Here is a 21,582-nt window from a genome sequence, read left to right on the forward strand (position 1 = left end):
AAGTAAACAATGAAATGATTTTGTATCTTTATAGATCGTTTCTGAGATTTATCTTAAATTATGCTAAAATTAAAACATTTTTACTGTACCAAGGAAGAGTTTATAAAAAATAAAGGTCAGACTTTTGTATGTTAAAAAAGCACATTTCTGATTATTTGAAGTCCTGTATATAGATTTCCCCAAGAGTTCCAGGAAATGACTGACGCAGATGTGTTCCATAGATATCTGAAATCCCCTACATTGGCAATCAAACAATTTTAATGTTGTAAATTATAATTTTAATTGTAAATACTTAAAATACAAAACCAATGTTGTTAAGAATAATTCATTTCATAAATAATGCTACACAATAAATATAATGCTTCAATCGACAGTGATCGGTATTATCGGATCGGCAGATACTGATTTCAGTGATCGGCACCAAAAAACCTGATCGGAGCATTTCTAATTACTACTTAACAGAAACCCAGAAAAACACTATAAATACACGACTCTTAGACAAGTTATGTTTTTTTATTTTTTCTCACAAACAAAGTTTGTTTACAAAAAGAAACATCAAAAATAAAATTGTACCTATCTATTGCATGTCAAGCTGGCAGTTTGAACTACATGCAAAAACAACAATAATAAGAACATTGACAATAATCATTACTGTACAAAAAAATTAGGCCAAATATCATCTCAAATCCAAAAGAAAAACAATTGTATTGAAAAAAAGGGATTTCTATGAAAAGGTCATTTATTTAGCTCCAGAAAGTTTGTACGTGACACTTAAACCGGGGCACAAGACTCAAACAACGCCCGGGTCGAGAGGGTCGAGTGAATCTGCATAGAGGCAGAGAAGAGCTTCCCTGCTCTGAAGACAGAGGGATGAAGAAAGAGTGAATGAAAGGAACAATATGGAAGAGTCAAGCCGACCCTTTACACACACAGTTAACCTATACAGTTTAAAGTCCCTTATAACATAAAGGCATGCTTCATCGTCAATATGGAACAAACTAGAGAGAAACTACATGAAATCATTGAAACGTATAACCTCTTCTCAAGATCCCTTAGATTGACTTTCTTTAAAAAGTTATATCTGAGGTATATGGCTTCATTTCATCCATCAACTATATGCAAAACAATGAAGAGGGTCTGAATCTCATGGCTACCGTCAGCCACAGATAGGAACATGTCATGTAGTGAGAGACGGACACTTTCCCCAATTAATTTCCAAATAAAGAGAGCAGAAAGGAAGGCGCCAGGAATAAAACCGTGTCTTATGTTTGAAGTTTTGACAGAAGTATAGTTGAGTCGGTCTGTGGACAGACTGCAGGACTGTGGCAGTGGATTCACGTTTCTCAACAAATGTCCGGTAACAGAAGTACAAAACGTCAACCGTGTCTAAGCATAGATGCAACTTAAGATGTCATCATTTTGAGAGTCCGTCCGTGTCCCTTGTTGTTTTATCCAGTTTACTAAATTTAGTACAAAGAGTTTAAATTGATTTCCGGTCCCTCGTCTAGATGAGCAGGGCTTATAATTGGAGTTTATCAAGCTTCCTTCGTCGAGGTCGGGGCATCTGTTGGCTTTGCATGGGCTGGTCTGCGTGTTGCGTGTGTGGAGAAACGGTTCCTTGTTGGGCTCATTCGGTGCTGACCTGCGTGACCTGCGTGACCTGCGTGACCTGCGCGTCAACGGTCTGGTTGGTGGACTGAATGAACATGGGTTGGGTCAGCTCCTGTCCTGCTGGCATCGTCACCTGCTGAATCTGATACAACTGCTGTAACACAGAGACGAGAGAGGCTGAAGGTCTGCGCTTCCATTTCAATGCAATGACATCGAACTGCATGACTTTACACAGGGTTGTTACAAAGAGCTGGTACGGTTGTTTCTGATATGGGAACGTTCTTTCAACTTTCATTCATGATTTAATGAACATATTTCTGTCCCAATTCTGATTTCCGACAGTGTTTTCTGTCTGATGATATTTGTCTGTCACTCGGTGTTATCGATGCCTTCCTTGCAGGTAAAGCCTTGAAAAATAAACTGTTATCCAAGTAAGACTTTACTGGTTTAATTTGAGGTACTGCATTTTTCTTCAAGGGGCACATGTCAGACCAGTTCATAGCCAAATGTGTGCACTAGTTACAATGTTACCAATGTTGACCAGCGTTTAGTTAAAGAGGTCACTTTCATTGTCACAGCTGTGACACACTGCATACATTCTCTCCAGTCGTTACCTGTCCATCAGTAAACTGGTTGAATTGCTGCTGTCCTTGCTGCACCTCTGCCTGTGTTAACTGAAAGAAAAACAAGTGAAATTAGAGAAACAAAAAAAGAAAGTAAATGCTTTGAAATTACATCATTTGTTTCATGAATGCTATTGTTGTTGCTAATGGGATTAACCTGCTGAGCGTTGGCGAGAGTCTGGATCTGTCCTTGGACCATTTGAGTTCCAGACACAGGCTGGGCTAGACGGATGTATTGTAGCTGGCCCGTGTTTAGTTGCACCTACACCCGACCAGCACATGGGGGAGACAGAGTTTGGTTTGGAGCAAAGGTCATTCGAACCCAGAGGTCACAGCCATTTTACTTCTCTGGAGAACAGCAGCGAGAATCATTCACTTTCCTCAAATGAATTGTTAACTTTGTAAAAACCTAATTTCAATCAAAGAGTGAAGGATGGGTAATCCACTAGAACACCAGGTGTGTGCAGAACTACAATGCAGCGGACTCAAAGCAACGTTAGCCATTTCATTCACTGTTTTAGCTTCTTTGCTCAATCACTACTCCCTCCCCTGGTTCACGTCGCTTTTTTCCCGCTGAACCTCATGTCTTACCGGGATCTGCTGGATCTCTCCTGTGTTGGTGATGATCTGCTGCATGACCTGCATGGTCTGGCCTTGAGCGTTCTGGACTTGACTCTGGGCAGCTGAAGCTTGGACAATTTGTACCTGTTGGCTGTCACCCACCTGCATTGTGACCGGCGCACTCTAATGGAGAGAAGAAGAGAGAAAAAGAAAGAGCAAAGCAGAGAAGACACAGAGAGGAGGAGACAGAAGTTACACATTATGGGCATGTAGTTTATGATTGGCACAAAGAACCAGGAAATCACTAACCTCCCTGAGTACGATTTTAACCAGCACCGTGAAACGTGTGTATTTGTACATTTTAAAAAGTCTGTTAAAGATTATCAAGCAGACACAATTCATTCAAAGGGTTAAAGACCTCTCTCTGTCCTCGGTCTGTCACACAATCTAGGAGAGGCCACCTGATCTCATGCTGCATTCACCCCGCCTCAGTCACCTGAGCAGGACGGAGCTTTACACCGACAGGGCTATGACACAGGCAGTGGCCTGTGTGTGTGTGTGTGTGTGTGTGAACATAGAAATGCAAATGTAGGCGTGTGTTTACCGTGATGGGTGTGCCCTGTGACTGCACCTGCACATGCTGTAACTGCTGCATTGTCGCACCTTGCAGCATCTGATGGCCCGACAATAGAGCGAGAGAAAGACACCCAGTGAGAAAGCAGCGATTGCAACAACCTAACACGTGGATGTAAACATGTGTGGCGTGTGTAAATGTTAGAGCATCAGAAAGTGACTAATGACATTTATTGACATGCTTATGAATGTAAAGAAGTTGAGGTGAAAGTCAGAAACAGGTCAAATAAATACATGGGGAGTTTGAAAATACATTTACATCACAGTGACATTTACAGCAACTAAAGTCAACTGTGTTTTCATAATTATTCATGAGAGAGTTGATGACCTAAGAAAGGAGGAAGTCAACGAGTGACATTGAAAGCTCTGCACACAGACACAGATATGCATAAATATAGGGTATGAATCAATGACTGAGCGTCATCTTTTCTATGTCTTCTTTTCCTTATTCCTTGTTAAAGTATTTCCTGCTAATAATTGACTATCCACCAAATCTGTTGGATTAAACATAGCTTGTGCCTGGTGGGTCGTGACAATCTAACCAGCCATTTTACTCCAGAAAACACATGTCCGTCAAACCTTAACAACCAAGAGGGATGTATACAAAACATATTCTCTATGCATCCAATGCAAAACTGGGGGAAATATTTAAGATAAGCAGGTTGCAATGGGGATTAACAAACCATATACCCCTTTGGGGGAGTCACATGTTCAACTTTCACTTATTCTCTCAAGGCCGGCCTTTTAAAGTGCTACCTTGTAGATAGCCTACAGTGGAGTCTATGTAAGGTGAGTGTCAAACTGTGACCTCCCTGCTCTCAGTGGGGACTGCAGCAGTAGCAGCGCCATAGAATCAGGCCAGGTCTAAATGAGCATGACGGCTCTGCTAAAGGCAGTCTGCTGAAGCAGCATGAAGCAGCACAGAAGCACGGCTACATGACATGCAGTGGGGGAGGGAGGGAGAGAGAGGGGGAGAGAGAGAGAGAGAGCGCACACAGCAGCAAAAGTAGGAGTAAGGTAATTAGACAGAGAGACAATTGAAAGTTGTCCCCAGATATGCATGTTTATTATCTTACTGACTGTTGAAAATGGGTGTGATTGGTGTGCCCTGTGACTGCACCTGCAATTGCTGTAACTGCTGCATGGTGGCACCTTGCAGCATCTGATGGCCCGACAGAATAGAATGAGAAAATGGGATCCAGAGGTGGACAAACTCTCCCCAATACTCATGTGCATGTCTGAGTGTGTGTGTGTGTGTGTGTGTGTGTGTGTGTGTGTGTGTGTGTGTGTGTGTGTGAGAGAGAGAAACCGTGTGTTTTTCTATGTGTGTGCTAGGGACAAATATGAAACTACGACAGCGTTTGGAGCCATTGTAGGTTAAAAACAAACCAACAGTAGAGTTAAGGAAGGTTGGTAATATTTAGAGAAAACACTCAGAATTCTCAGGATAAAAGTCGTTAATTTACGAGAGAAGAAACTTGAATATTATCTGTAACTATCAAGTTATAAATCTGCAAGAAAGAAACGCCAAAAATAATGCTAAATTGTAGAAACCACTTTGAAATGTTGCGCCTCAAAAGGTTCTTAAGGTAAGGAGGGACTGATCGAGGTGAAGTTATTTTATGAACACACTGACATTGTTAACACTGTACTTCGTCCTCATGTTAGGTAGACGTTTTATATCGATGATGGATTATTCGATGAATCTTAAAGATAGATTTTTCTGATGTCGCGATGTTAAGGTCCCAAAAGATACATAGAAGTTTTCTTCCATGTTCTTCAATACAATTCCAATGACTGCAGTGTTTAACAGCGGTGTGGCGTGAGGAGGTTGATCCAACCTTGCAAAGTGAAGTGGTTCCATGGAAAAGGGTTTTCTTGTAAATTAGTTTTTAGTCTCAGCAAATATTCAAGTTATTTTTTCATATAGTTGTGCTTTTCTCGTAAGTTAACCACTGTCCAAATTCTGATTTTATTCTCAGAATATTAACTCCCTCCCCCAAATCTGTAATGTTTTTAAACCTACAATAGACATATTAGACCGTCGTAAGAAACATCTATTGATTCCCAATTGTTGTTTCTTTTTGCTCATTTTTCTGTAGCCAATGCAAATAGCACGAGTTTGGATGAGAAACGTGAAGAAAAAACAGTTAATATTGCCTTTGATAACATTACTTTAATGGTTTATAAGATATTTGATCTTTTTTGCTATTTGCTTCACTTAGAAGAGCAAAATGTGCACTAATTATCTATATGATTTAAGAAAGTCAACAATGATTCACACTGTATGTATGATATGTGTAACGTTTGGCTATGTTGTTGCAAAAATAAACAAGGAACACAACGGCACAAATTTCAAATCAATCAGTTATAGAACATTTATAAACATTTCATTTGATTTTCATTGTAATAGAAGTAAATAACTGTTCAGATCAGTCGTTTCTTCTGCAGGGTTTCAGAGGAAGGGTGCGTAGGTGTGCCTGTAGTTATGTGGCCTGGGTGTGTTCTGAGGTTCAGATATTCCTGCTGGGGGGAGCGGTCAGCGACTGAATGCGAGCTAAGCCTAATATCAATAAAGCCAGGTGTGATGACTTGAGAAACAAGCCTTTTGCGGCATGATTCCCAAGACGAGGTGGAGTTTAGAATGTGCTACATAATCCTTCATGTGTTACACATCCACAGAAAATCACACACATGCACTTTCTTAAAAGGTCAGCGAATGCTTCATTAACTGGTACTTTCGGTTTCATTGGGAGCGGTTAAGCCGCTCAGCTGTAGTCTGTGTACTTCTCCACATCGCCATTGTTATTTCCTACAATTGTCATATCCAGCTGTGGTTTCATTTAGTTGCTGCAGCATATTTAAATCTTGGTGTGTGTAATAAGTGGCGAACCCTGTTGTAAGCTCTTCAATCAAGGTGTTAATAGTACCTGTCCTTGCTGTGGCTGAGTGATGATGATCTGTCCAGGCTGGATGGTCGTGGCTGAGCTGGGCTGCTGGCCCTGTTGTGTGGTCTGCACCTGTACAGCTCCAGGCTGCTGGGCCAGAGTGAAGTAGTACTGCACCGGCTCTGCTGGAGCAACTGACTGACGCATCTCCTCCTGATGGTGAAACAACCACAACCACACACAGCGGCACACACACACACGCACACAAAGAAGGCCTATCAGTCCATTACATCTCCATGAATTATTGTTGCAGGTGTAATGGTAGAGGTCTGATAAATAACTGATGGGATGTAGAAGAGTAATGTAACCTGGACGCTAGATTCATGACAAGCTTCACACGGGTCAATACCATATAGACTGCAGGCATCGGCCAGAACAATTTACACCAAAAAACAGCATCAACCATTTGCGACTTGACTGAAATATTGGTTTAGTAGAACTAATAAATCGACTGTGAAAGTCGGTGATTTATACATATGAACACTCTCCTTCTCCTTCGTCATTCATCCACGAACAATGCAGCGTCAGGGTTTGTTGGCATTTATTTAACGAAGCACAGTTCAGCAGGTTAGATGCTTGCTGGCATGGGGGCTTGAACCATTATCACAAATCAAATGATCAATAAACACTGACTGACCTGTGTCCTCCTGCTTGATATCTGACTCATGAGCAGGGCTTCATCTCGACGAGGTTTCTCCATCACCAGGAGAGTAAACACCCGTCTCCCAGCTCAATGACAACACAGCTGAGAGTGTAGGATGTTTACATGCCTGGAGACCGTCTACTCGACAACTCATTTAAATATCTCTCTCCTCCACCTGGTACCCTACATTTGTATCCTGTGCATTATAATCTTGCGAGTGCAGAAATTCAGTGCAGTGTGATGTTTTCTGTAAGATATTGCAATTGCTTTGACCCTTATTGGATTGGTCCCTCAGGTAGAGGGCATATTCAAATGCTTGATGAAGTTGAGCTTTTCTGTTACCAATTGTACAAAATGGTGCCATCGCTGAGGTCACGGTTGGCCGTCAGAGGCAACAAGATGCTGCAAACATCCGACTGAAAGCCCTTGCTGTCCAAACCACAGCTTCCAGTCAAGGATGTTTACAGCACCTCCAGGTTGCCAACAATGGAAAAGCCCCTGAGGTGAAGACCCTTGTTCTCCTGCTCTTACTTTAAAACTCTGACCACCTTTGGAGACATCTGCCGTTCGCCCCGTCGATGTGCAGCGTGTGATTTCGTACCTGTCGTTTCGGTGGCTTCAGGTCGTCCCGGGGCACGATGTCAATCAGGAAGTCAAACTGGTCAAACTTTGTTATTGCCATGGCAATGTCATTCCTCTGAAAACAAAACAGACACAGAGGGTCAAATGATGAGGTCAGACTTATGCTAATTCAATATATGCAGTGAGCTATATATATGTATAAACATGCCTCAAGGCCTACGGTCAACTACCCCAAAATAGCCCCACAAGAGGGTGGAATTGAAATGAAGTTCCCAGTAGTATTCTAATGGGTATTAGCTTTGTAACCAGAGGCAGAGCGGATAAGTTTAGAGTTAAATCAACTACTAAGTATTTTGATAAATCCATCAATTATTTGTCACTTTCATGTAAAAATGCCAGGTCAGCAAGTGTTCGGATTTGTGGTTCAAAGTTGTTTTTTAACCAACATTTCGTAAAGGTAACTTAAAATCATGAACGTCAGTACGTGTGATGGGTGGAAAGGAACAGGAATGAGGCTTTCCTGCCCCCGTAAGCTGAGGCTCCGCAGCTATACGCTTTCCTATAACAGAAGCTGTGTGCCGTCTCTGTGGAATTTTCCACAGGATATTGGCTATCAGGACCCCCCATTGTGGCCCTCCCTTCACTGGAGGCTATTTTTAGCAACTTGATTAATATCTGGTAACACCAGGTCACATCTACACTTGTTCTATTGATGAGCGTTGCTATGGTGACCTCAATTGGCGGCCCTCCTAACAATAGGACTAGGGCTCTGCGTGTGTTTAAACGTGGAAATGGAGAATGACGTTTTTCCTCATTTAGGAAAAAAGAAAATCACACATCTGCAAGGTTCAATGCGTCATCTGTTGGGTAAAATGTAATTAACATGTTAACCTGCAAAGTCAATGAAGTTTCTATTTTAAGCATGCTGGGTAGAGCTGAGAGTTTCATGCTAAAAAAAGGACTCGGAGACAAAGTTTAGCCAAGACAACAGTAAAGGGAATACACTTCCAAAGTAGATCTTCAGCTTAAGACTCCTACCGAACTACGATAAGGGCTACTACACCGTCCTTTTTTCATTCTCATTTTCTACCTGCGTTGGCATACAGACATGTATCCATGGGCTACTAATCTCTCTGAAGTATGTGAATGGATAAAGTCGACTTAAGGGCTTTCATGTTCTGCCCCAGCGTTCTCCCCTCTTGACATCCAGGTGAGACTCTTGTCTTGATTTTCCCAATTGCCCCCATCAGCGTTCTCACGTTCTCTGTGCCTTTTCTCTCCGTCACAGCATTTCAGAGTCCATTTTATTCAACTTTGGGACAGTAGAGCAGGCAAAATGGCACCACAGGGAAAAGTGGGTCACACCACCCATCTGGCGTTGCTTTCAAAGTCAGTGGAGGGAGAAAAAACTAAACAGAGGACTAGTCCTCAAGGGGATGCTGGTATGGGGCCTCTGCTTGTATACGCACACAGACATGGGCACCCAGTGAATAGAAAGCAACAAACCAAAGAGACACTCAAATGATGTAAAGGTGTGGGAGAGGAGTTAAAGAAAAGGTACAAAAGAAAAATAGAGGTTATGTAATTATTACAATAGATGGCTATGACAATCCAAACAAATATGGAAGAAAGAGAGTGAGAAAACCAAAGAGAAAGAGGACACATATGTCATTTGGGTTCCTCAACTAAAGCAGAATCTGATAAAAAGGTGAAACATGCATCATACAGGGTTCATATAGATCCGAGTGTATCTGACCTGTAGTGTGCGTCTCTTATTGTCCTCGGTGTGGATCCATGCTCTGAGGGTGAGCTCTGTGATGAAGATCTGAGCTGCCTTGGCGAACAGGACCGGAGCCTCTGCACTGATCATCTGTACAGAAGAGATGAATTTACACCTGCTTGAATACACACCCACAGACTATTTACAATCACATCGCAGCTATAACATGAATCACACAGGAGCTCAGGGACAAATGGCTGCTTCACATTCACAAGTGTTGCAAAATAAGCAATGAATATATTCATTTGATTGAAATTACCAGATAATAATAAGTTTAGAGCCAACGTGTCAGCTCAAAACATTACTCAAACAGAATGAATGTCATTTACAGATGAAAAATAGCCTCTTGGCTAACTCTGGCACATTTACTGCAATGTTTTTATCAATGTGCACTGTCCCTTATTAAATAAACCATTAAAAAATAAAAAATTTAAAGTGCGTGTTGACACGTCACAAGCCAAACACACACAAGACCTCTCTTTAAAAACTAGGAACAGTCCCGGATGATAATCTGGTGTAATGGGGGTAAAATAATCTTTCTTTGTGCCTCAACTGTTGAGTTCAATGCAACCGACACATTTTGGGAGATGAGTGGATGTGGCATATGGCCCTAAAGCTACGGTACATCATTAGCCGATCTGAGATTGGTATTAGTTCAAATGTAAGCGATGAATATCCATTATGATAAATCCAATACAATTCAGATTGTTAGTATATTTTGACACAATGCGGTGCAACATAAAGCACAACTTGTGGTCAACTAATAGCTAAAGTCTCTGCAAAGTGGAGCCAAATTAAAATAAAAGCAGCTACCTCTCTTGAATACAATGCATTTCACAAAGTGGTATTAACAGCTACTCGCTATACAATCAATTATGGAATTTCACTTATTGCTGTATGCACACTTAATATGTTCGGAGGTCAAGCCATTTGATATAAATAATGGACTTCTTGTCAACAGACACTGAATGCGCAAGAGCTGATCATATTTGTCCATCATAAAATAAGTCCAACAGGCACCGAGTGGTCTGACCACAACAGGACACAAACCGAACAGAATTTGACAGGCATCACATTAGCCACCATTACCCCTTAAAATAATCAAACTTTTGTCTTCGATGAAAGTAAAATATATATTTCAAAGAACTAGTTTAAGCTACATCTTGCATATTTCTGCTCATAATCCTCCCTCTAAATTTACCAGTGTGCAAAATATCAATGGAAGGCGTCACCAATTGTAACCAGAACATGGAAATAGTATTAGGGATTCACAGAAGTGTCACATGCTCTTACAGCAACAGTTTATTTCTCAAAAAGGTAAATTGGTGGCATAATGGTCTTCTTACCTTGACATCCTCATCCAGCTTCATGATCTTTTTGATGCGAGCCAGAGGTAACTCTTGCACACGGAAATCCTTCTGGAAATAATGGATGTGTGGTCAGTTCGGGAAACCGAGTAAAGCACAGACATGTTTGAAAGAAACCACATGAAACCATGGAATCTTAGTGTTCATTTGGCTGATATGCATGTCTGTTTCACTGAGTAGCGTACCACAGTCAAGTTCCTGATCTCCTCCATGACACGAGGCCAGAAGGACTGCAGGGTTTGCTGGGCATCGCTCCCCCCGGCTCCAAATGCATCTGCAGACATCCTCTAATCTGCTTCATCAAGAAATGACAGGAGAAGAGAGGTGCAAGCGAAAGGTTAATCATTATAAAACTCAAAAGACATGTGATACATTTAAGACCGTTCATTTACCTGGCTCGGACAGGGTCAGTCCAAGCCAGGCCTGTGCTGAGCTCTTCTCCTGTGTCAGAACCACACATCCCACCAGGGCCTATCTTTATAAGACAGTGAAATCTAAAATAGAGCCCCAGCAGGCTTCTATTCTTGTCCTCGTGAGATGGTGACATGTCCAACAACACACCACCAGACTGGCTGCACACTCACTGATTATGAATGGCCCACCTTTGGCACAAAGCTGCAGCTCTGAAAACACAAGCATGTCATGTGCAAGTCCACTGCTGCTGAGGACCCCCCACATCGAAGACGATGCTGAAGCCACGTGTGTTTTTGTTCCGGAGAAACAGTCTCCTGACGACAACTGCATTCCAGTCTTTTGATGGATGCACATTGTGAACACACACGGACACAAGGAGACCAAAACAAACCAAGAGCTGTGAAGTGAAATAAACCAACTGTTACACACACTTGCATGATGACATAAAAGCCAGTGCTTCTATAAGAGCTCCGACGGTTTGAAAGAGGATCCAGTCGGTTACTATGGCATGTCAGGAATCTGCTGGGGGAGTATTGGCCTGCCCGTCTGAACACGCAGAGCTTGGAGTGTCTGGATTGCACTTCTTCACTTTCTCCCTTTTCCCTCCACCTCAGTCAAAAGAGTTGTCACAGGGGAGAGAAAAAGAAACCCGGGGGAACAAGAGATGAGTGTGTCGAGGTACTCTGGAGAAACGGGTTGTGTTTGTGTGTTGCTGAGGGAGGGGCAGTGCCTTGTCCAGTCCAGCATTAATCCAGCGCTAAGACAAAGTGCCAGAGGCTTTAACAGGGGGAGTTAAGAGAAAAACAGGCCCACAGTCAGACTGCTGCGCAAACTAGCTATGTGGGTCAAACAAGACAGAAAGAGAGAGACATGACAGAACATGGAAAAAGTGTTCGCAGAAGGGGGGGGGGGGGTCACCTCTTTCTCTTCTCTCACTCTGGGCCAACAAGCATGAATGGCTCCCGCTCTGGCCAAGCTGACAGACCAATGCAAAACAAAAGAGAGCCTTCCCAGCACTCCATCTAGTGTCTCCCCTGGTACAGCGGTGTTGTGCGAGATGGTTTGGACTCTGGCTTCACGCCAGTTCCTTTATTCATACCATTTAAATGCAGTTATAAATATTTGACCCTGAACAATCACTAATCCAGAATCCATATTTGATTGTTGACAGTAAAGATGGCATCTCTGTCAGTTGTCATCCTGTTCTGTCATTCAGGTTTTGACAGAGTGGCCAAAATCAATGAGACAGAATGGCAGCACGGGGTGGCGTGATGTAAATCAATCAGGCAGCTTGTAGCTATGGCATGCCATGCTAGTGATTGACCTTGACAATGTCTCCCCTTCTCTGTCTGACGCTCCAGTGTCCAGTAGCGTTTCAAGGTTGATTGAAATCCCGCAGTCACTAGAACAATCCCAGCATTCTGCGCGACAGGAATGACTAATGGGAATTGTAGATTTTCTCTTCTGCCTGATGCGTAAACTGACCTTTGCCAGCTCTTGCATGGACTGTGTACTCTGCAGCACCATGACTATGCAAATAGAGTGGGAAAAAGCTTCTCCAGCTAAATAGCATTTGAGCACCAGTCTCAGCACATGATCTTGTGATAAGTTTAAACAAGATTACCTTGTGTATCCGTTTGTGTACTCCTGCCTGCCAGCCTGTGTGGTTCTCTCTAACTGGAAGCCTGACAAGAAATAATAATTAGACATTTAACAGCATTGCAAGTCAGGATAAGTGCTATGGTAACAACACTCCGTCTTAGAGGAAACAGAGGAGGATAGAGAAGTTAAAATAGTAAATGATTCTCTTAAAATCCTGCCCTTTTTTCTTCTTTTTTTAAAACACTTGTGGAGAGAGAGCCGTTATTAAGTCACACATAGACTCCAACCCCCTCTCTCTGACCCTGTGACCTTCAATCTAAATACACAGCCATGCACTAACCACAGCAGCAGGAGGAGGAGGGGAGGGGGGGGGGGCAGAGGGGAAGTCAATATGTGAAAAGAAATGAGAAAAGCAAGTGTCACAAGAGGAGACGCGTGAGAGGAGGACAGGAAACAGAACAACAGTGTGCATATCAACGAGCCTTAAGGGTGCTCCTCCAGCGAGCTAAGAGAGCTGCCTACAGGACACTCATATTGTCATCAGGGTTTGGTGTCAATGGAACGTTTGCATGGGAGCGTCCTGATGTCTGACAGACAAGTGCAGAACAAGATGTCTTCTGTTGACTTCTGGAACACCTTCTATGGTCTGGCTTTAGTCGAGCCAATTAAACCAGTTGAGTGGGGTGATCCACCACACAAAGAAAATCGATTTTGAAACTCAGTGAAAGCTCGTAAATGTTAAGATTATAAAAGTTGTAGCGGTCTGGAGGTTGATGCTGACAGCTGGAGTCCGCCAGTGTCAAGATTGATAATTTGATCTGCGTTCTGGTTCTTAAATATCCTGTCTCCAATCTATAGTAAGCTCTGCAGTATTCCTTGGATGGATATCTGTACTTAAGAATCTTTTAAAGGCTTTACGCTCTTTTCACTCCATACACATGGTCAGCAGTGTAGGTACAAGTGTAATAAACGTTTTATACTTTGATGAAACATATTCTGTATCATTCTTTTGTAATTAACCTGACAAGCATCTCTGCTGTGTTTTTTTCAAAGCTGCCACTGTATGCTATATTAGTGTACATTGTGCATCTCTCCTCTTCCCTGTTGTCCTTCATCAGGTCATTGAGACACCGGTGTTGGGTTTCCTACTAACTCTGCTGTGTGTGTGTGTGTGTGTGTGTGTGTGCCTTTGAGGGCAAATGTGACATCTGTACTTTGTCCACAAACCAGCAACTTGCTCTTCCTCCTTCAGCAGTGCTACATCTCTCTTCCTGTCTCTTCTCCAGTACTTCCCATCTCTCTCTGTCACTCGTGGGTGTGGGTTTCTCTCTTGTTCAGTCTAACTTATTCTCACCCGATTCCCCTTCTTCCAACTTCTGAGAAAGTCAATGCTGCTCCACTTGCTGCAGCTGAATCAGCACTTATGTTGTTCTGCCAGCCGAGTCCTGCATCTCCCTCCCTCCCTCCATCCATCCCTCCCTCACTAACTGGCACGTCACATCAATTGGCCACCCACAGCAGCAACAGCGACTTGCTCCAACTCTGACATCACACCACTTTAAAAAAAGACCTGTCCAAATAAACCTGATAGCAGTGTTGGCTGAAGACAAGAAAAAAACACATCAAGATAGCATCACTGAGCCTTGTGCCTATTCATTTGCTCTTTTAGTTTCTAAAAGAGAGAGGGCAACGTGTTCAGTGTCCCACTCAGACATCAGCATCGTTGTAAAAGAGATTGAGACAGTGTTGAGCTAATTAATTGGTCTGTGATTATGTCAAATGTTCTGCAGTTAATTTCTCCCTTAATGACCTGACGGTTGGTTTGAATTTAAGTTAATTTTGCATTAGAGTTGATCGGTAATGAGGAAGGCAGTAGGACAAACTGGAGGCCTATTTGAGGCAAAAGAGTGAACTAAATAAAGTTTCTTTAAGTCTGAAATAAGTGTGGATTGTTTAACTTAGGTCACAGAGGAAGTTTACCTCACAGCTCAGTGAAATGCCCATTATACCCATGTTGTTGACACACTTTATTCGATTAGTTTATTAATCGATCAGTTTGAAAAGCTGTGAGTATAGTTCAAGTAATCCCAGATACTTTCAAATAAGATAATAACAGAAGGTATGAAGGGGCCAAAAAGAGAAAATATTTATTTTTCTATTGTGACCCTACACATTGTTACTCTTCAGGGTTGCTCAGTCAAAACATCAGGCAGGATAATAAGCAAACACGTAACCACCGTCTCATCTTTCACATGGCCACTACAGCTGATGAAATCTACCAATAGTCCGATCAAAGACATGTTTTTTGTGAGTGTTGCTACACTGACAGGTCATGAAGAGGTCAATTTTCCGCATGCTGCCGTGTGAAACTGTCAATGATGCAGAATGGGCAGTTCTGCAGGAAGGTCACTAAAGGTTTAAGTCTGCTAGGTTTTAAGTGGACGAAGCAGAAAGTGACATAACGTACTTTACCATAAACCAGGACATATCATTAGACCACCTGAGACTCTTTACCGAATGTTTAGCATTCGGCATGTCAGTTTTATTCTGAATTACTATACCTGAACAGATGGAATAAACAGCCTAGGGGACAAATGTCATACTGACAAGGTAAATGGCGGCTGTAAATCAAAGGGTTTACAAATCCTGAACTATGACAGCATTCACCTTGATGAAAGAAACAAACAGGCACGGTTGCAGCATGCAGGGTAAATGATCTACTCGGGCAAAATAGAAAAAAACAAGAAGTTCCCGGGCCAGGAATTACAGATTAACTACACGCACAGACGCATTACACTCTCACAGATGTTGGTGCAAATGCGTTGTGATTAATTTAAAAAAACAGACAGGGTTATAATGGTGGATGTGCTCGCTGTGACCTGCAATGCAACATCCCTTCGGCATCGCTGGATAGAACCAGCCAACCAAACAGCCGTGCAAACTTTGCCCTTGGTTCTGCTTCAAGCCAACGACAGGAAGTGCTAGTCACTGATCTCCGAAGGTCATTCAACAGAGGAGAGAGAGAAACCAGAGAGGGAGGAGGGAGTGGGAGAGAGAGAGAGAGAGATGAAAGAGAGAAGGAGAGGGGGAGGATAGAAACGGACAGGCTTTTCAACTTTCACTGCAGCACTTAAGTGACCCCAGTGGTTGAGGCTATGTACTTTCTAAGAAGCTGAATAAAACCAACACATATTGTACACATTAGTTATGTTCCGTATCTCCCCTTTGCTTCCTCTCATTTCCCTCGACATGTTGTCTTGCCTTTGCTGACAGAGAGACTGCAGGAGCCAATCTCACATTCCTGTGACCTTCATTCAATGCTAGGCCCAGTCTCCAGCATCAAAGTAGGCAGGGCTAAAGCTACCTGCATATTACATGGTGGAACACAGCTGACTCTCCCTGGCGGCCCACACTGTCTCTAGTGAAAGTGTACACATGTAAAAACAAAAGGTGGCAAGGGCAAAAGAGCGAATGCTCGGCGGTAGTGGTCACCTTAGTGATAAGCTGAAAGGCCTAGCATTGTCTCAGGGGGGTGCATATTCCGTCAACTTTTTCCTTCCCCTGGTGTGCCTATAATACAGAATGGGGCACAAATATTCAAATATCATGCAGACAGCAGCCAACCCTGGGATTTGGCAGCAATGGATTCAACTTAAGAGATATTTTTAGTCCCTCTCTCTGTCTTTCCCCATCGGGAATTAGTTTTTCCAAAGGCACCGATGGAAACTTTCAATTAGGGAGCAAGTTAGTGGAGACAAAACCAGTCATATTAGCAAGTGAGAGAAGAGGCACCTTCCAAAGATTCCATCAGAAGAGATCAGATCAAACGATGAGCCTCCTCTATCCATGAAGCTGACAGATTGACAGTTTGTCCCATCTGGGCATCTGGCACTGTTGGGGTCGGGGCCTGGGGGGTCCTAAGGTCACTGCAACCAGCTGCACCTCCACCCCTGGGGACCCGCAACACCAACAGCGACAACAACACCGAGATATGTTCACAGAATTCGCCATACACAACTTCTATTCAACGTGGATGCCGTCTTTGGCTCCGAGCTCTGCGTCACTGTCTGGCGCTGGCGTGTAAACAAGGATGTCGAGGGAGGGGGAGAACAGAGTCCGGACCAGCACCATGAGCGCTGCAGCCACAAGCCTCCCGGACATTAACACCACAAAGACAGGGAAGGACATCTGAGCACAGAGTCTGGCAGCCAGGCACTTCTATGCAGGAGTTAACGTGAGTTGACACAAGTGTGCGTGGTTTAAAAGTAAAAACTAGTGACCGCCAAAGGCAGACAGACTTCACTCTTTACCTTCAGAATTGAAAAAAAAATATGACAAACATACAACATGAACTTGATGAGAGACACACACATATACAACTCCAATCTTCCAAGGAGAGTACTCCAGGACAGGGAGTGGGTTTGAGAACGGCTGTAAAGGACAGGCACTCCCTCATCACTGCTGAGCGTGATGGAGAGAGAGACGTCAAAAAGTGAACTGATGTGAACAATGTATTCAGAGACTTAAAGCCTAACCAACTTGACAGGTCTCTTGATCTGTTTGTTATCAGCGGTCAGACTTACCCCTGTGCCCTTCATGTTGAAGGGTCTGCCGTGCTGGAGCCGAGCAGAATATAGAGAAACAGATAGCCCTGTTCAAGTCTCCTTGAGGTCAGCAGCAACAAGAAGAGGCACAGCGGTTGACAGAAAAAGTCTCAAACTCCTTCACCTCCTCCGGTCCCCTGATCGTATCAACAGACAAAAGGCACTCTGGCTTCACTGGACAGCTCTAAAAAAAAAAGGCTCTCAGCCTGGACAGAGAAGAGCAAGCCCCCCTTCTTTTACCCCTCCCCCTTCTCTCTTCCACTCTCCCTTTACACATTGCCCCGTCTCTTTCAGCAGCCCCCCCAACGTCCTCCTCCTGCCTAAACATGCAGCCCCGTCTGTCCTGTTTCGCTTCTGACCAAGTCCCCTCAACTAGCTGACCTTCTCTTTTTCTTTTGCACTCTCTCACCCCTCTCCCTCTCTCTAGTCGTGACCCGAGCATTTGTCTTTGAGCTGACCCCTGGCCCGGTGAAGAGAAGAGGGTGAGAGGGAACAGAAAGCCAACACAGCAGCAGGCATCAGCACAACAGCAGGCAAACAGTACAGCGGCACTCCTGACTCTCAGACAAAAAATCTCTAGCCTCCTTCCCCTTTAACATTCAAGAGTAATCAATCTAGCATGCTACATGATACTCTAATCCCGCCTCACACCCGGCTCCCGCCTCACTCTCACACTTGCAACCAATGAGAAAACAAGACCCATCTGTGCCATTGGAGGCTGGACACATCACTCAGCTCCGACACATCCCCTGCTCCTCCCCTTTCCTGCGCTCAGCCCCCTTTTACCGACAGCCAACTTCCTGCTCTAAGTTACCTTGAGCTGCAGGATAGGGGTCAGGGAAAAGAAAAGAGGAAGAGAGGGTAGAGACGAGAATGGGGGGGAAAAGATGATATAAAGTTGTGGAAAGCTCTTCTGGGATTGCGTGAGGGTGAGAGTGGTGGCTTGCCTCGACATCGTTTGTCCTCAAGTGGTCCTCGCCTCTTCTGCTGCTGGACGGATGAGAACGGTTCCAGGCTGCTCTCTGACAACTGCTCTCTGCTTATTTACAATGTCAAACTAAACGTCTCCCTCCGCCCCGCCTCCTCTCTGCTGCTACAGGCTGACAGCCCAGTGATGCAGGCAGCCACGCTGGCCCTCACTGGCTGGAACAAGTGCCAGAATGGATGCCGCATGTTGTATCCACATGATTTAAAGTACAAAAGCATTCTAGGCAGACTTGCTGTCTCCTATGTGTGCACAGGTATATACACACTCACGCACACGCACACACACTTTGTCCTTGCTTTCTCATTCATCCTTGCTCACAGTCACACACCACAATGATCTAGCCTATAACCAGCCAACTTATTACGATATTCATTGTACGTTCAGGTCACAACACCATCCTTTGCACAAGATATCATTTACAAGCACTTTAATCACTCATTTTATTATTCAACTTTATTCAACAAATGTCCATGACTCAGGAACAACTAGTTATATCACAACCACAACATTGATACAATAAAAATCTAATTATGGCACCAGTCAAATGTACATCAAAACTAATTATGTCAAAACGGTCATTGTAGAGCCTTTGGACAAGATGAAGAAGAATCAGCTGACTGATAAGAAAGCAGCCACGGTGGAGGGAAAGATAATCTATTTGATTCCCGTCCTATTTGTGGGTAAACAAGACTAGGATATGGGTGGAACTCTGTAAATAAAGAAATGTATGTCTTGACTACAAGAAACTACACTCACAGCTACTTCCACAATTAAAACGTCATCAAAAAACTACGTCAGCAATGTCCTACAATGCCCTTCCTGTTAACTCACCACTGCATCGTTTCTTCAACACCGTAACCTTTACTTTAAAGCACCAAAACATGACATTGATGCATCAGTAAATTCACATTGAATATGTAAACGGATTAAGACGCATACATCCTCGACAAAAAAGCTTTTTGAGAAGTGACAGAAATGGCAGGTGTGACAGTAATAAAACAGGGGCCAGTGTGCCTTTTCCTGAAAAACATGTGCGAAGGATAGAGGTATGACCTGAAGCTTTATACTGCAAATATCAACTGTAGTGAGGAATACAACAAGCTAAGAGAGAAAAGGAGAGCAAACCTGCCCCATCAATAAAAAAACCGAGAGGGGGAGGGGAACCGGAAGGATGGAGAAGGACAGAAAGGAGAGTTGTTATAGGATGGGAGGGGTAGAACAAGTGGAGGGGCAGAGAACAAGATCGAGACTCAAGAGAAACAAAGCCAAATGTTCCCTTTACTATTTTTGTAACGAGCATGGGGACTCGAGCAGGTTCCACAGCCATCCAGTTAATGATTAGAGCCGAGCTGCACACAGATTAATCTCTTCAGCAGTTCTCTCTGTAGATGTATTCTGGCTACCCAGAATGCCTCAGTAATAACACCTGGCAAGGTCACTACAAATGAGACCTTCCCATGACCTGTGCTGCCCGTAGCAGGGACATGTTTGCTCTCTCTGACGCTGTTTAGAGATAAACATACACCAGCCAGACAACGGGTTTCATAAACACACAGCACCCTCAGGGTAGCCAGACCAAGCAATGCATTTACCCACAAACCGGCAAAAACACATGCACACCTCCATGAATAAATGGTACATTTACTCGCACATGGGTAACCCAGATTGAGTTCCCCAAGGTATGACTCACCCGCGTCCAGTCATTTCAGATATAATGTAACTGCTATATTGAAAAGTAGGAACTCAACCGATTAATAAGTTTGCAAACCCGCATGCATTTATGCATTTATTTGCTAATCGATGATGGAAAAAGTGCATCATGTTGAGTGATTTTGTTCCGATTTTAAATGGTGGCTTGGTTCGAAACTCTTTAATTATATAAGGGTTATACAAAAGGTATGCAAATGAATGTGCATTAAGGAGCTTTGCTTCCGATGATCAGAGTAAGAACACAAATACACACTTAATATCTGCATCTATATTACACTATGCATTTGCACTGGCAGTGGGGCACCATTGCGCTTTGACGCCCGAGCTTTTCTGTGACACTTGAGCCGGGTCGCTCCAGCAGACACGAGTCAGTGAGGGCGAACAAAGCGGCTAGCAGGAGACATTAGCCAATGTCACATCCTATGGTAGCAGGCGGAATATTTAAGTAGCAATCAGACAAAAGGTCGCTCATATACACTAGCATTAAAATGCACCGTGGTGCTAAACTGTAACATATCAGCGGCTAAAACACCCGGACAGGAGCGTTTGACACACGTTGAGCATCAGTAGCTAACGGTACGATAACGCCAGAAACTGTGCGACTTCATGCTAACGTGAGTGAAGTGTATTTTAGCTGGTTGGAGACGCACACTTGTGATTGTTGAACAGCATAGGTGACCACCCGCATACTGTTCGTTTCTAAGAACCACTGGACGACGGAGTCGTGCCATCAAGTGAAAGTTTGCACGGCTTTCCAAAGCTAGGAAGAAGCAGTCTAACCAATAAAGGCAACGTTTGGATCTGTCCTTCAGACCAATCAAACCTCGGACTAGATTCCACCAATCAAGGTTTTTAGGGCTAAGTTCGTTCTGCAACTGACGCCATTCGGGCTCCAGTTGAAATGGCCAGTCCGTCTAATAATAACTTAGACTCGATCCAACATGGCGGACACGAGATCTCAGTTTCCTGACCGCCCGTGATCCTTCAGCGGGCCACCAATAAGCGCCTCAGAGAGCGGGGAGGGAAATGGCGCCTATGTTCATCTTCCAAAACAATCGTCTATTGGTCAAGAACAGCAAATGAAAAGAAGCCAAGTAATTGTTCAAACTTCCACCGACCTGGCTCCTTTATTGTAAACGTTATACACACAAACGGATTTTAATTTCTTACTCACTTTGTTTTAGGGGTTCGAAGTGAAGTCCGGCTCAGCGTATTATTTATTTTATTTAGCTAGCAGGGGGAAAACAAGATGGCTGCAACTCGAACCGGAAATAGTTGCATGCACGAACGTGATGACGTAGACGTTAGGTTCCCTGGGTAATGGCGTCACCTAACACACTTTATTAAGTGTTCTATATTGTAGGGTTATTATTAACTTTATGATTAATATATCAAGTCCCAAAGTGTTGTTGGTACAAGTGAAACGTAAAGAATACAATAACTCCCATTTCTACATGCCAGTAGAGTGGAAACTCTTATGTCCAATTACACCCATATGACCTGTGTGTAACAATGA

The 21,582-nt window shown here is 43.5% G+C and overlaps 1 protein-coding gene across 18 annotated transcripts; it reads right to left on the reverse strand.

The window, feature by feature from the left end:
* Positions 1 to 498: 498 nt before the first annotated feature.
* Positions 499 to 21,320, reverse strand: nfyc (nuclear transcription factor Y, gamma). Of its 18 annotated transcripts, none has more exons than XM_056434372.1 (14): positions 17,348 to 17,585; positions 16,257 to 16,334; positions 12,787 to 12,847; positions 10,934 to 11,043; positions 10,728 to 10,799; positions 9,358 to 9,471; positions 7,621 to 7,716; positions 6,359 to 6,529; positions 4,549 to 4,590; positions 3,400 to 3,468; positions 2,826 to 2,978; positions 2,392 to 2,496; positions 2,226 to 2,285; positions 499 to 1,765 (listed from the first exon to the last, which is right to left on the reverse strand). In XM_056434372.1, exons 4-14 carry the CDS (start codon positions 11,030 to 11,032, stop codon positions 1,628 to 1,630), a joined length of 1,119 nt encoding a protein of 372 aa, XP_056290347.1. In that variant the 5' UTR covers positions 11,033 to 11,043; positions 12,787 to 12,847; positions 16,257 to 16,334; positions 17,348 to 17,585; the 3' UTR covers positions 499 to 1,627. The 18 variants fall into 18 exon arrangements, with proteins under 18 accessions (XP_056290347.1, XP_056290718.1, XP_056291457.1 ...); XM_056434743.1 differs by lacking the exon at positions 17,348 to 17,585 and adding an exon at positions 16,557 to 16,714 and having other exon boundaries at positions 10,934 to 11,040; XM_056435482.1 differs by lacking the exon at positions 17,348 to 17,585 and adding an exon at positions 16,557 to 16,714 and having other exon boundaries at positions 10,728 to 10,796.
* Between the last annotated feature and the right edge of the window lie 262 nt (positions 21,321 to 21,582).

The sequence above is a fragment of the Pseudoliparis swirei genome, chromosome 1, assembly GCF_029220125.1.
Source record: "Pseudoliparis swirei isolate HS2019 ecotype Mariana Trench chromosome 1, NWPU_hadal_v1, whole genome shotgun sequence".
Classification (NCBI taxonomy): Eukaryota; Metazoa; Chordata; class Actinopteri; order Perciformes; family Liparidae; genus Pseudoliparis; species Pseudoliparis swirei.

Excerpts from the sequence above, each read along its gene's own strand:
- nfyc (XM_056435231.1), bottom strand. The coding sequence starts at position 11,032 with ATGTCTGCAGATGCATTTGGAGCCGGGGGGAGCGATGCCCAGCAAACC. Across the intron at positions 10,800-10,933 it reads AGATCAGGAACTTGACTGTG|AAGGATTTCCGTGTGCAAGA; the intron begins GTACGCTACTCA and ends CATTATTTCCAG. Across the intron at positions 2,497-2,825 it reads GAGAGATCCAGCAGATCCCG|GTGCAACTAAACACGGGCCA; the intron begins GTAAGACATGAG and ends GGTCGGGTGTAG.